This window comes from Botryllus schlosseri, chromosome 7, assembly GCF_051294905.1.
Source record: "Botryllus schlosseri isolate E-star chromosome 7, Bs_hap1, whole genome shotgun sequence".
Taxonomy (NCBI): domain Eukaryota; kingdom Metazoa; phylum Chordata; class Ascidiacea; order Stolidobranchia; family Styelidae; genus Botryllus; species Botryllus schlosseri.
Window position 1 is genome coordinate 27,962,383 of NC_137242.1, and position 15,329 is coordinate 27,977,711.

The following is a 15,329-nucleotide window of genomic DNA, read 5'->3' on the forward strand; positions in this document are numbered from 1 at the left end:
AGTGAAGTTCTTGGATTAACCACAGTAAATACTGTTTTTTTTTAATCCAAGATTTTAACTCATATAGTTTGGCTCCTGCCCGTTCGAATTGAGTCAAATTAGCACTGTATCGTATTATTAGACTACTCTACTTGACACAATTCCATGGGAATTTAAATTTTAAATTTTTTTAATTAATCAACTTTTTAATGTTTTATCATAAATTCAAAATTTTCCAACTAATGATAGTTACACTTCTACCAGCCGGAACTGAGTCAAATTTGGTATGCAACGTTTTTTTAGCCAACCTAACACTTTTAGCTAATAACCGCAAAAATCTTGATTCCAATACATTGTATTTACTGTTTAGTTTTGAGTTCAAGTCATTTGAAACTAGCATTTTACAACTGTGCTCGGTGATATCATAATATAGAAATTTTCGTCACTTTTAAAAGTTTCTGGTCGCATTTTCAAGTACCAGTACTGACAGACAGACGAAATATTAATGACGTGGTAATTGTGTTTTCCTTGAAATTACAATGAAATGCCTGTCTTGGTAGTCTGAGTCTCGAGACATGTGACTAGTTACAAATCGTGCGCAATGGTTGTAGCACAAGTCGAGTTAATACACAGATTGATTCACGTCGAGGCGACTTCGCTTCCGTATTTCAATAAAATGAATCGAGTAAAGTCGAGTCACCAAAACATCGTGACCGTCGTCATTACAACCCTGCTGGAGGCAAATCTAGGCCCCTCTTCGCGCCACCTGATCCGCATAAGTGGTGTCTTACAAAAGCCTAGAAGTGAGTCGTGCTAAAAGTCGGTAAATAGAAATAAAAAATGAAGGCTAACCGGCCTGGTGTAAAATGACCAATGCAGTCAAACACCATGAATATCAAAACAATAACAACAATCTTGCTGATCTTAATGCCATAAAATCTAATTTCGAAATATTACGCGTTCGAAGTTACGTTTTCACGTTGCTTTTGCAGGCTGACCATCCAAGGCGGCTCAAACGGCGGACTGCTGGTGGGAGCTTGCATCAATCAGCGGCCGGATCTGTTCGGATGCGCCGTGGCGCAAGTGGGGCAAGTCTAATGGATTGTTGCTTCCGTTTGATATAGCTATAATTCGAACCTAATTTAGACAAGATGAAAAATTTCTAGATTTCATACTCTGGCTCGCATATCCAATAGTCTACGTACGATTTACACCAAGAATCTTAACCATTTTGCTAGTGCTGACCCATAAATCTTTTAGAGTGGTTCTGCGGATCCCCTTAACCGCGGAATGTTGGACGCCGATCACGAAAAAATATGCCTGATTGCCACTTGGAGTGCAATTATTAGTGTTCGCGGCGTCTGTCTGACTTTTGAGACCTGTGCTGAACTCTGTGAATATAAGAAAATACGGACATAAGTCAAACATAAGAACAAATGCTGTAAAGGACAATCTAGTTTCATAGTTAAAGTTTCAACTATTACCGTTTATAGGACCCCTTGAAACTAGTCTGCTGACCCCTAGAGGATTCATGGACCCCGGGTTGAAGTACACATGACCTAAACCAGTGGGTCTTGACCTTTTTTTCTTCAGCGCCCACCTTTCAGAAATTGCCATGGTCTGGCGCACCCCTATTTTAGGGACTGTAGTAAGAACAATGCGTAAGTGGTCGAAGTCCGGTTTCGGGCTGGGACTTCACTATTAGACCACTCGACTAATTAACGGTATAATTGTATGCGCTATTTTCGGATCAAATCCTGGTTTTTATAACAACCATCGGGTAAGGCCTATACGGGCTCATAGCATTTGATTCGAGATCGATGTACACATCCCATTTTGGCCAGAAAGCTTCAAAGCATCTTCAATGTACAAAGGGCATCACTCTCAAAAGTAGTGCAGTAGCCTACAGTGCCTTTACGATTTCGACACGCAGTTTGCTGCAGGATGCAATGCCTAGTTCAAAACATTTTGTGGAAAATAATCCGAGCTATCAGTATAAGTTTCAGTTTATTAATATTTTCATCATTTCATGACACACAAAATCGCAGTGTCGAAACGACTTGGAGTAGCTAGCGTGATGGGAGTGTTTTAACGTGGAATAGGCAATCCAAAATTACGCCAAATTCATTTTACATGAATTAAAATGAACCACTGTATTCATGGAAACAGCGTCAGTTGATATTTCTCGATGAGCGCAACGAAAAACATTGTGATTTGACGGATTTTGGCGAATGTGAGTTTGCAACGAGTACTCAGGGATTTATAGAACAATTGCTCTACTATATAATCGTATGTCCTTACTACACCATCTACTGCGAGGCCATTTCTCTTCAGCGCCCCCTGAGCGTTTCCACCCCCTTCAAAAACCAAATCGCCCCCTATGGGAGGCGCTGGAGACAAGGTTAAGAACCACAGACCTTTAAACGATCTTTCCCGCCGTTGCCTTTGCAGCGTGATGGATATGCTGAAATTCCACAAGTACACAATCGGCCACGCCTGGACCACCGATTTCGGCTGCTCCGACCTCCCGGACCAGTACCAGTGGCTAATACGGTACTCGCCCCTGCACAACGTGCGAGACTACGGCAAGAACCGGCAGCAGTACCCGGCCCTCCTGCTGCTCACAGGCGACCACGACGACAGGGTGGTGCCGCACCATAGCCTCAAGTTTATAGCCGTGGTGCAGGAGGTCCACGGTACGAGGGAGTCGCAGACAAAGCCGCTGCTGATTTTGGTCGACACCAAGTCTGGGCACGGGGCCGGAAAGCCCACCTCCAAAGTGGTGGGTGGAGATATGTTCTATTCAATGTTCTCTTCATTTTTAATCATGGGAGTGTGTATTTCTATCCGTGTACCACCCCTGATATACGGGTGTGAAGATACACCCATGTCACTCGAAACCAGAACCTACCACAGACTTATACCACGGTGTAAATCGAGTACATTTTGATACAAATGATGCTTGCACGTAGGATTTCTGACCACGTTATAATTCTGAGATAGGATCTGCTTTTGTGTATCTCAATGTCCAACTAAAAGTTGAATTCGTTAGTAGTTTTAGTTGGCCATGGTGTCCTTGCCAGAAATCACGGCACACTTACAAGCTTGTAAAAGAGATTTGAATGAAACCATGGGTGGAAAAATAGGTGTATTTATCAGATTCCGCCATACAGCTGGGTGTAAATCAGGGAAACGACATTTTCAGGTGGCAGTTTGTGCTTTCACGCCAGGGATATCTAGAACTTCCAGTTCTAGATATCCCTGTTTCACACCTTTCCAATGGGTCAAAATGAATCAAACACCATTCTCTTGGAGATATAATCCAGGGGTGGAGTGAGATCTCTTTACGTGTAACACCTTTTAGGGATTTCTCGGGGTGGCACACAAGACCGACCTCGTGCACCGTTGAGATAATATCTCTATAGGAAACGGTGTGTTTGATCCAGAAATGTTGTATATTCCAATCCTAATGCGATTCAAACTTGAAATTATACTTAGAAAGCCTACATCTCATGCCTATAATTCTGTAAAAATATATAAAACGCTTAATGAGCGCCGAAATACATGAATAACTACGGTAGGACGAAAACTTTGTCGCCATTAGCTACAGGACATCAATTCAATGTAAATCCAATCCTAATCCATTCATAAAAAATCTCATATCCTAATCCGCCATGAATATCGCAAATCCGGTTTTTCCGAATCCTGAACCTAGTCCATACTCATCTATGCTATCAATCGCAAGCCTGTCCCCTTGGGCTTTGATTCGATTTCCCGTCAAGGCACGTCGTAAACGCAGATCTCGCGATCGGTCCTCGCGATCTCTCATAAAGCATACATATTCCGGTTCCATACTATTACCGAGATGGACATTACCGAGGATGGACATTACTGAGAATGGACATTAGCGAGGACGGACATTACCGAGAATGAACATTACCGAGAATGGTCAATGCCAAGAATCTAGCTTGATGTAACGCACGTTGTCGAGAAATTTATGCCTGAGAATCGATACCGAATGCGGCAACGCCTCGATACCCACACGCGACCTGTTCATATGCATAACATGCCTGCATTGCATATGTTGCATTCTCGGTAATGCCCATTCTTGGTGGTGTCCATTCTCGGTAATGTCCTTCCTCGGTATTGTCCATTCTCGGTAATGTCCATTCTCGGTATGGTCATTCTCGGTAATAGCATTCTCGGTATTGACCGGACCACCACATATTCCACCTGATGAGTCGAGCCCTGTTCTCGAACGCCATTTTGACGCACCGCTCACGAATCAATACTTTGGAATGTCTGTGACGTCGTTTGTTATGCTCTGGCGATCACTGCGATGTGGATTTTATGGCTATCGGTTGGACTGTTATGTTTCCATTTTCGTTGAGTTTTGCGAGAAGAATTTTTACTAGTCAGATTACCGGACAACAATCCGTCATATCGAACTCTCCGACAGACTCATGTCGAATTCATGTTCGTCGCTTTATGGTATGCTATCTCAAATCCAGAGTGGTGCCTCTTATATATGATGCACCGTTTTTGCGCTGGTTCTTATAGCACAGTAAGGATTGTTTTTCTAGCTATCATTTTAATTTTTAACTGACTATTTCCTAACTGTGTTGTAAAGGCTGCAGTCGTAAATATGTCGCATCATTTGTATTCCTCCAGATTAACGAAGTCGCGGATATCTACGGATTCATCGCCGAGAACACCGGGGCTACTTGGGTATCGCACGAGAAATAATACGACGTTGTGGGAGATGCGTACGAAATCGGCCCGATATTACAGCTGCGCCTACAAGGAGATAACTCAGTGGCTTTCCAGCATCATATATCTCAAGAAAGATATGAAAGATATTGCGTTTTTAGTCCGGAGTAGCAAATGTTTCGTGATATTTTGATGTCATTATATATGTTCCGTGCCTTGCACTACGACGAGTGTTGTTACTATACGTATTACTCTTCTAATACAAAGCACCTGATAGTTTACTTGTCTTGCGTGCTGAAATAAGAATAGTCATTACATGGAGCTAGATGTGTTCTTTAGCGGGTCTTTAAAAAGCCTAGAAGTGGTCCGTGCGTATAATGAAGAATATCGGCGTGATGTAAATGCCGATTGTAGTCGGAAAAACAACATACCGGATTCAGAACTTTTGCTCGCCCACCAATCACATGATGCCAATATGTTACCTTTTGTATCAGGAGTCACCAACTGAAAACGGGTCGCAAGAATGCAATATCGAGACAAAATAGGCCATACGTTTGGCAACCACGTTTAAACCACGTTAGGTCCTAACATGGAACACTGCTCACCTAACACAAAAGAAGTAATATTGTGTTTTGAACCATTAGCTGCGCGCAATACCAGACAACGCTTTCAAGCAACTAAGGAATCGATATTGTGGCTAGCGCGACACGGCACTAGCTGAAAAACTAAAGCTCGACCTTGTGGGCAAGCCGTTTTCTAAGCGTCTCGGTCTGGCCCATTGCACGTCAAGGCAATATTCCCTGCATCGCCCATTCATATCAGCCGATTCGTCCCTATTGAATGCTATTGTTATCGCCAAAGCAGTTTTAGCTACTGAGGAATAGTGATGTTGGACAGGACAATACCTTATTTTGAAACAGCAACAATAATATTTGTAACCTGAAACCAATTTCGGCATCTCAAAATACTTTACTTAGCGCTATTCTAAAGTTAAATCACGGGCCGCAAAATGTGACCTCGTGGGCCGCTTGACGATGACCCCTGCCGTCATTTTTCAATTGGGTATGTTGTTACATAAACAAGATATATCATATTGCCGATCATTGGGTCACTAATACAGAAACAGCTGTTTCCGCTAAGAAGGGAATTGGAGAAAATACAAGTCTAAACAGTAGTAAACACTGTGTATAAGCACAGTGACTATAAAACTGCCGTGACGAGCACGACGACAGAAGTCGAGATCTCACCCTTCACGTGACATAAAAAGGTGAAGCATGGAGTGGAGGTACTTGCGATTGGTTGCCACTGATATCGTTATACTCAACAAGCTCCGGATACTTTCTGTCTAGTTTATATATCCTACGGTTTGTGATGGATACATGGGGGATGCTATCAGGGATGGTGTGAACGTGAGGTTCGCGTTCTGTGTGTGAACCTCGGGAATTTAGAGGTTCACGTTCATAATCGAACCTTGGTAGGTTCTGCACTGCAAACCCTTTTTCATATAATACAATTTTCACTTCATTATAGCATCTTTGGTTGAAATTTATTGTATTTCAACTGCGGACCAATATATACATGGCGATTGGCGGTGGCAGCATAAAAATTCGACACTAAAATAGCGCGCACCTTGACAATTCCCAAAAAATTACTTGCGTTGTTACAAATGTTTGCTCGAATATTTAGAGACTCTCTGCCGTGAGCTTGGCCTGCAATCACACTACATGTAGGTAGTCAGCGAATGGTGCGTATTAAAACCAATCAATGAAATTGATATCGTTGTCTGATGTAAAAAGTCTAGTAGGCGTACGGGATCAATCTTGATTTCATGTGATTGTTGTATCATAAAAACCAAATCTACGCGATCGGTGTGTTGACTAATGACTACTGTTGTATAACTTTAACTTATATCAGTAGCAAGGATAGAAACCCGGTTTACACTCTGCTCAATATCAACGTATAGCAATATACCCAGACACCGAATACATAGTCCGGTCTGGCCTAGACCTTATATTCCAGTGGTCGGGAACCTATGGCTCGCGAGCCATATATGGCTCTTTTGGGTATAAGATATGGCTCTTTGCCAAATTTATTTTTGTACTGAATTGATCAATATTGTAGCAATTTGTTAGTACATTTTCATCACGGCCAGAATAATTATTCTCGTGGCAGTATAAATATGTCTTTGAGAGGCAAAGACAATGCCGTCTTCCGGTTTAGGGGCTCGGACCCCTCTTTTCAAAATCCTCAAATTTAAGTTACTGTCGCGCCGGCAACTAATATCACTCGCGAATTCGATGTAACCAACTAGAAATCTTGGATTGCGCGATACGTTGATTGATCAAAGAAAATAGCGCACATGGCGACGGCGTCCATATGTCAACACAGTTATCAAATACACATTGTCTTCTTGATCTACGGTGCGAATTGAACTGCCGTGGACGTGACATTCACAATTACAAAGAATGCCATAGCTATCCACGTTCTTGATTGATAAGTAGCTCTGTGGTACCGGCGATAAAATGTAGGCGTGCAGTGCCACGTTATATATTACCGTCTTTGAGAATTGAGAAATCGATCACTATTTAGATTTTCGGAATATGTGCGATAGATATACATTCGATTAATAGATATTAGTTATAATAACTTTTAAACTATTTACCATGAATCGCGTTATCGATGGTGAGGCTAGGTCCGTCTGTGCCTTACCTGTCGTTTCGCGCTTTATTTTCGAGCAATAAATATGCAAATTATGTGAATTCGGGAGAAAATGTTCAAAATCTAGTCATTCATAGTCATTCGTTCACCTACCCTGACAACAGGTAAGGCACTGCCTCACTTGCCTCCCCCAACCCCGCGTCCCTGATGTATCACAGCTTACAGTGGGTAGGCCTATATACCTCTGCAGTGACCAATATGACCATGTTTGGCTTCACCTACGCATGTGATCATGAGTTCACGCATTTAAAAGGATCATTAGGACTAACCTACGTTCTAGTAACTCAAGTATCGCATGCTCAAACAAGGCAGCCAGCATGACTAGTACGAGTTTTTACAGAGAAAATGGGGCACACACGACAAATCCCATGTATAGTGAGTTCGATTTAGTGCTAGAATGACGTCACGAATTTTCAATTGTGACGTAACACTTGATTGACATGTATGGCTCTTTGGGAGGTAAAATGGAAAAAATTGGGTCAATATGGCTCTTCGGACCAAAAAGGTTCCCGACCACTGTTATATTCCCTTGCAAGTCCCCATCGAAATTGTCGGCAAAGCGACGGAAGGTATTGATTTTATGGGATTAACATATCATGATTGCCCACGTTCATACATTTGGTGACGTTTAAAACATCAATATGGGGAAGCGAGTGGCGCAGTTGGTTAAACACTGCGGTCACGATACCAATGGTTGCTGGTTCTAGTCTCGGCTCTGCCATGTTTCTATGTGTCGGAGGTTTATCTGGGCTCGTCGTCGCCGATCCCACTGTATACACAGCGCCTTGAAAATCCCAGAGGAAGAGGGAGCCGAACTCTGGTAAGATGGCAGCAAATGACAAGAAAAAGACCCAAACGACACTGACGTTAATGCAATTTCCGTTCTGGGCGCAAATGACCCAAGTTGTTAAAAGCGCCAACTATCTGGATAAAACAAACAAACCATCAACATGTACTTCAGCACTGTGGCATTATGTGGCCCGAGTCATCGCTAGGTGCCGTGTACATTAATATAGGCCAGTGGTTCCCAACGGGGGCGAAAATGGACATAGGGGGCGACAGGGGGCGAAAATAGCGAAGGGGCGATGACGCGTCAAAACGGATGACCTTTTTTTTAGTCAACCCACGGAAATTTCGTTGCAAAAGTGTCAAATTCGACACCGAGCCGGAAAGTTGACCTTTTCAGTTTGTATGCCCATTTTTCGGTACACAAAATTTGGGGGGCGATGATCGATGTTGAGCTTGAAAAGGGGGCGATGGGCCGAAAAAGGTTGGGAACCACTGATATAGGCTATCACTTCACTGAAATATAGGGTTGGAATTAGCAATATGACGTCACGTTCGCGTTCACACGAACCTGAACCTTTCAGAGGTTCACACCATCCGTAGATGCTATACTTGACCATAATAAAGTGCCATGGTCTTGTATCTCCATTTCCACGTGTTCGCAATCACATGCTCATTGCTCATTCATCGCCATGCTCACGAGTCGCATGGCGATATTCCACGGTCCACGGACCATAGTTTACAGTAGGGGTGTTAAACATGTCCGCGTAGCAACTCTGAGTAGATTGGAAAATGCTTGTAAGGAGTACTTCCATTAAATTATCCCTCAAATCAGCAACTGTCGAACATGTTCATAGGCCACATTATCATCATCCGACTGCCCTGTCGCGGTTTCACTCTAGTCACCATTAGGCACAAGTCGATAACAATGACAGCAAATTCGCAAATATTTACGCACCGAGTTCAGAGTTTTATGGAAAATTGGACCAAAAGTCGTTATTCACAGAAGCGAAAACGCCAACGCGAAACCAGCATTGAAATTTCGTACACAATATAACAGTTCGCAAAGAATCCGTGGTCGCACTGCTGCTTAACTTCTGACTCAGAAGATTCTCTGTCTCCAGTGAACCCCGAATTGTGATTGAATTATAATGATGCAATTCCAACGTCCAGGTTTACAGTTAAATCTTTTTGTATTTTTCACAACCCATATACGCAAGGCTGACTCCTCGCTACGACTAAAGCAAATGGAGCACAGAAATGTGTCAACTGTCAACTGATTTCGTCGTATTTTTATGAATTCCTTTGCTTGCGACTGAAGTTGTTGCTACAGTAAAGCCCCTTATGATTCGTAATATAAAGTAATACACGATAACATATAGACTTGATAATAAAGTATTCAAGTAAAAATCAAGGGTATGGACTCGGAGTCAGCAGTTTGGAATCATCAGTCCATAATACTGTCGCTGGTGATATCACGGCTTGACTATGGAAATGCTCTGCTTTACGGGGTCAACCAAAATTGCATCGACAAGCTACAAAAGATCCAAAACATCGCTGCTCGTTTGGTAACTAGGTCAAGGAAGCGTGATCACGTAACACCGATTCTTAGATCCCTTCATTGGTTACCCGTGAAATTTAGGTCTGAATACAAGCTTCTTCTGTACGTCTTCAAATGCATGGAGGGAAGTGCACCAGCGTATCTTCGTGAGCTAGTGACAATGTATAATCCCGGAAGAGCGCTACGTTCTCAGTCGCAAAAGCTCTTGTCCGTTCCAAGAGTCAGAACATCGACCTACGGCGAGAGAACCTTTTCTTCCTCGGCCGCCATTCTGTGGAACAATCTTCCAATTTCTATCAGACTATGTGACTCGCTATATGTTTTCAAACGCAAAATCAAGACCGTTTTATTCGCACGAGCGTTCGAACTAGAGTAGTGTTCATTCCGCCCTACAACTATGCACTTCGTCTTTTATACATATCCTTTACTTTTATATTTTATTGCCTTTTATGTACAGCGCCCTAGTGTAGTAATGATATATTGTTATATTCGGCGCTCTATAAATTATTATATTATTATTATCTTCTTTATTCACAGTAAAACTGGTAAAAAACTGGTAGATACACACATAATCCGGGGAGCAACCTGCCCCCAAAGGAAAATGGCGAGATTGGAGTAAATTTTTAAAATTTCAGTAATACATTCAAATTGTTATTCCTATGCAATACACGGAGAAGTCAGATTACAGAATTGCAGCAGATGAAGAATTGGCAAGGGTTACAGAGCAGAGGTAGAGATGATTGAAGATGAAGAATCGAAATTACAGAAATTATGCTGTGATTCACAAGCGTAATTTTAGTCCAGTGGTGCATTCAAGGCCTTCCGAAGAATGTGCACAGTGCCCAATAATGTGATTATTATTATTATTATTATTTGACGAGTCTTGCCCGCGAGCGATCAAAAGGTTGGGACCGTGCCAGCGACACAAGCTGAGTTTGACATCCCTGGTTTACAGCCAGAACTATCATTTTTCTCGATTGTCCAATATTTCTTTGTTCCTCGCCATACACTGCAACTAGCATTGGTAGTTGGTACTGTGTATCTAAAGCAGTGGTTCTTAACCTTTTCCTTACCGCGTTATCAACGAAAAACTAAACTTTACTCCAAATCTATATAGGCCTATAACCCTATAGACAGTGGTGGCCCTACGAACGGGGGGGCCCTGGGCGAGACTTACCGGGGGGGCCCCCTATAAGTATCTATCCGTAACTTCTGGGGGGCTCCGCCCCCAGACCCCCCTTCCGCATCGGTTATTATTATCTATCTTTCACCGCCGCAAAAGGTTTGCCAGGTCCTGGATTCGGCCATGTCTGTTTTGCATGTGTGCAAGGATAGACTACATCAAAACTAAGTAATTCTACCGCATGCAGAGACGTGATGATTGTCGGGATACGGACTTTTCTAACAAATGCATTGATTTGATGATGATTGACACATCTGTACGGAATCATATTCTTGCTTGGTACACGGATTTCCGCGTTTATTCGTCATTCTCCTTGAAAAAAGTGCAAAATCCAAATAGGGGGGCCCCTTCGACCAGGGGGGCCCCGGGCGACCGCCCACCTCGCCCACCCCAAAAGCCACCACTGCCTATAGATTATTGGCATGGGCCGATTAACAAATAAGGCGCCGGAAATTTCGGAACAAATGCGGCCTACGAGCTAATCCGTCCCTGATTAATAATTTCTTGCATAGTGAAATACCGTTAAAGATTGGCGAAAAGTGTAATTTACTTGAAATGAAACGCGTTTACTGCGCACCACCTGCGAAATGACTTCTCGTACCACAGTTTAAAATTACTGATCTAAATTATTGCTGTTTTAAAACCAGGCGCCTCACAGTTGACTCGCCTTGGTTGCAGAAGTGAGAATGGTCATCACATAAAGCTGGAGGCATTACGTAGCGACGTATGGCGCGGGATACAAGCCGTTATTACCATATACGGATGGTAATTGCATGAATCGGTGTTAACAGCCGTATCCGAGCTGCAACAGGACAGTAAGTATATAAGAGTGTCGGATGGTGAGATCAGCATCGCTTGCTCTTGTCATTAGTTCTTGCTTCAGCGGCGTATATTCAAACCGACAAAATGTCTGATGGTGAAGAAGATCAAACCGCTATCGTTTGCGACAACGGTTCCGGACTCGTGAAATCCGGATTTGCCGGAGACGATGCGCCGAGAGCTGTATTCCCGTCTATTGTGGGAAGGCCAAGACATCAAGGTGTAATGGTCGGTATGGGGCAAAAAGATAGTTACGTCGGCGACGAAGCGCAAAGCAAGCGCGGTATACTAACGTTGAAATACCCGATCGAACACGGTATCATCACAAACTGGGATGATATGGAAAAGATCTGGCATCATACTATGTATAACGAGCTCCGCGTCGCACCAGAAGAACACCCGACTTTGCTGACAGAGGCTCCTCTCAACCCGAAGGCTAACAGAGAGAAAATGACTCAGATTATGTTCGAGACGTTCAACGTACCGGCGATGTACGTGGCGATCCAGGCGGTGTTGTCGCTGTACGCGTCTGGTAGAACAACCGGTAAGTAGTAAGAAACAGTCTATTTAACATGGGAGTTCGTAAACGTGTTTGATCGCAGACGCCTTCAAGTTTACTGGTGCGCCCTAAAAATTCCAGAAGTCGAAGACTACAAAAGATCTTCACGCTCTGACCATATCTATTTATATTGTTTGATTGATTGGAATTGATCTGTTGGAAAGGTTATCACATTAAGCTCGACTCTTTTTAGGCCCCTACCGAAGGATTATTTGGTTTTGTAGTTCCTAGATTATTATTTTTTAATTGTGAAAATAAGACAATGTGGCGCTTAACACCTTATCAGTCTGGTGCGCCGCGACAAAAATTTCGTACCGGAAGTTACAAGTCATTTACCTATAAATGGCTTTAACTATCGCATTTCTGGCCAGAACGATAGGTGATAGAAGTTCCTAGATTATATATTTAAACACTATCCCGTCACGGCATAGGTGGTCAGTAATGAAGTGCTTCTACTTCAGTAAATTTTGCCTACATGCAATACTTCCTCAAGTGAATATGCCTTTAAACTACTTCTACTTCAATTTTCAGTATTATAGGCAAAACCAGGCCTAGAATACTTATTTTCTAATTACTTGCAAATTGATACTTCTACATCTACTCGAGTGCGGAGGATAACTACTTCGGCAACCTCTGAAAACGAGTGCCCGGACCCCAAATTGGTTGTCTCGTGGAGCCCAGTTCACGCGCTCCTGTATCAACAGCTAACACCAATGCTAGTACTGGTAACTGTTAACTCACACGCTTACAGGAATCGTTATGGACGCTGGCGACGGCGTCTCCCACAATGTTCCTATTTACGAAGGCTACGCCCTTCCGCACGCCATCGCAAGGTTGGATTTAGCTGGGAGAGATCTCACGGATTACCTTATGAAAATACTCACTGAACGAGGCTACTCTTTCGTCACTACCGCCGAGCGTGAAATTGTACGCGATATCAAAGAGAAATTATGCTACGTAGCACTCGACTTTGAACAAGAAATGGCGACTGCTGCTTCGTCCACATCGTTAGAGAAGAGTTACGAGCTTCCTGACGGCCAAGTCATTACCATCGGCAATGAACGATTCCGCTGCCCTGAAACGCTCTTTCAACCGTCCTTCATTGGTAAGTATTACAAAGCATTTAACGAATAGGGCTGGGGAAATTGAGGGCCAGAATGATTCGATTCTTAATTAAGGATATTTTAGTCTTAGTGTCGAGTTGAGCATTCGAGTATCAGCCGTTAGGACGTCAAAAAGAATAGAAAATCAGAAGCACATCTTTTATGCTACCGCAAATAATATAATACCAGTTCTACATCACATTACAGATAAGTCGTTATTTTTTCGAACTTGCCTACTCCATTGAAGTTGATGACTGTGCGTTGGGTTGATCACGACATGATGCAATAAGACCAATTGAGATTACAAGGCTTCCACAATCGAAAACGCCACAAGAACTACCATTTCGTTGATAAATTCACTCTGTGCCTAACTTCAGTTATGGTACGACCCTATTCCCCCTTATTGGCATGGGGCCTATACTTTCAGTAATCCAAAGCTTCCACGGTAGAATATAGTGTCAAAACTACTGTTAAAACTATCAAGTATTTGACTCTTAGTGGGAATGAGCGCATAATTTGAGTACTCGAAAATATCATCTGTCCTTAATCGACTCGGATCATTGGAATTAATACTTGATTCAGATTAAAAAAACTCGAATCATGTTGCGCAACACTATTAAAGAATACGGCGTTACCTTATGTCTTCTCATCTTTGTTCCTAAGGTATGGAGTCGGCTGGCATCCACGAGACCACATACAATTCTATTATGAAATGCGACATCGACATCCGCAAAGATTTATACGCCAACAACGTCTTATCGGGCGGCACCACCATGTATCCCGGTATAGCAGATCGCATGCAAAAGGAGATCACAGCCCTCGCTCCAAGCACTATGAAAATAAAGATCATCGCTCCACCCGAGCGGAAATACTCGGTATGGATCGGCGGGTCGATTCTTGCGTCACTGTCGACTTTCCAACAAATGTGGATCAGCAAACAGGAATATGACGAAGCCGGCCCTTCCATTGTACACAGGAAGTGTTTCTGAGTTTACTGTCATTCGAAAAATTGCAATATTCATGAAGAGATCTCTATTGAATATGATGTGCGTAATAGTATTGCGTCTCGCTTGTGAGAATAAATGATTTAGTGATCGATTTACTGTGTACGTCCGATTCAATAAAATGTGATTTTGTCGTGCCATCCGTAAATATTACGATGGTAAATCACATTTTTACGGCGTGTGTGGACTGCCAGTCTACAAGGTCCTGTAAAATAAGTCCTACTTGGAAATACATTGAACACCCCTGATACTCCGGTCCGCGGCGCCATCGAAAACTAGGAAATTGTCCCGCGAGCGCATTTGAGTTTGAGACCCTTGAGTAGGTAGATATCTCACACTCAACAAAATGACTGACATGGTGGGGAGAGACAGAGAAAGAATCTATATTTATCAGCCGTACAAATTAATATCATAACTAACAAAAATGCAATTCGTTGAAATGCAACACAGAGATATGCATGGTTTAAACGCGAGGCTCAATATCACAAAGTCATCAAAGGAGCAATTTATTACAGACATCGTTACCCCAAATACCTTCAATTAACAAGAAAAACGTTGGAACTGCAAAAACAACAACATACAGGATCAATGAAAAATTAATGAAATAAATAAAATAAGGTGATTACAAATACATTTATCGACACATTTCTGTGCGAGATGAGACAGTTTATGACGAGGACACGTACGATTTTTTCTACCAACAAGTAATATGTATTTTTAACTTTATGTACCCATTTCTCTAGGAAATGAATTTTATAACAAATTTGTTGATGATTGTTAACTCCTTGGAAACCAACTATCCCTCTATGTTCGCTAAATCCAGAAAGCGTATTTAGTCTGGGAAATCTGAAATGTCTTGTCCGCGTTGATGCCAGACAGGCATGGTGTGGTAATGAATTCAAAACTC

At 42.6% G+C, this 15,329-nt stretch overlaps 2 protein-coding genes across 2 annotated transcripts in view; both read left to right on the forward strand.

Moving 5' to 3' along the window:
* The window catches only part of LOC145443219 (prolyl endopeptidase-like), a 39,018-nt gene extending 34,048 nt beyond the window's left edge, over positions 1–4,970 (forward strand). Inside the window, exons 15-17 of the mRNA XM_080321207.1 lie at positions 972–1,067; positions 2,431–2,761; positions 4,651–4,970. Coding sequence (XP_080177333.1) covers positions 972–1,067; positions 2,431–2,761; positions 4,651–4,725 — 502 coding nt within the window. The 3' untranslated portion in view covers positions 4,726–4,970. The remainder of the gene's footprint in view (positions 1–971; positions 1,068–2,430; positions 2,762–4,650) is intronic.
* Positions 4,971–11,779: 6,809 nt separating this feature from the next.
* Positions 11,780–14,516, forward strand: LOC145443155 (actin, muscle). Its single transcript, XM_080321148.1, has 3 exons — positions 11,780–12,300; positions 13,067–13,420; positions 14,082–14,516. The coding sequence occupies exons 1-3, from the start codon at positions 11,844–11,846 to the stop codon at positions 14,405–14,407; spliced, it is 1,137 nt and encodes a 378-aa protein (XP_080177274.1). The 5' UTR covers positions 11,780–11,843; the 3' UTR covers positions 14,408–14,516.
* The last annotated feature ends 813 nt before the right edge of the window (positions 14,517–15,329 follow it).

What these genes read in the sequence shown, in the direction of transcription:
- LOC145443155 (XM_080321148.1), top strand. Translation starts at nt 11,844, where the DNA reads ATGTCTGATGGTGAAGAAGATCAAACCGCTATCGTTTGCGACAACGGT. An exon ending in CGCGTCTGGTAGAACAACCG is followed by an intron (nt 12,301 to 13,066) that starts GTAAGTAGTAAG and finishes ACACGCTTACAG; the next exon opens with GAATCGTTATGGACGCTGGC. An exon ending in CTTTCAACCGTCCTTCATTG is followed by an intron (nt 13,421 to 14,081) that starts GTAAGTATTACA and finishes TTTGTTCCTAAG; the next exon opens with GTATGGAGTCGGCTGGCATC.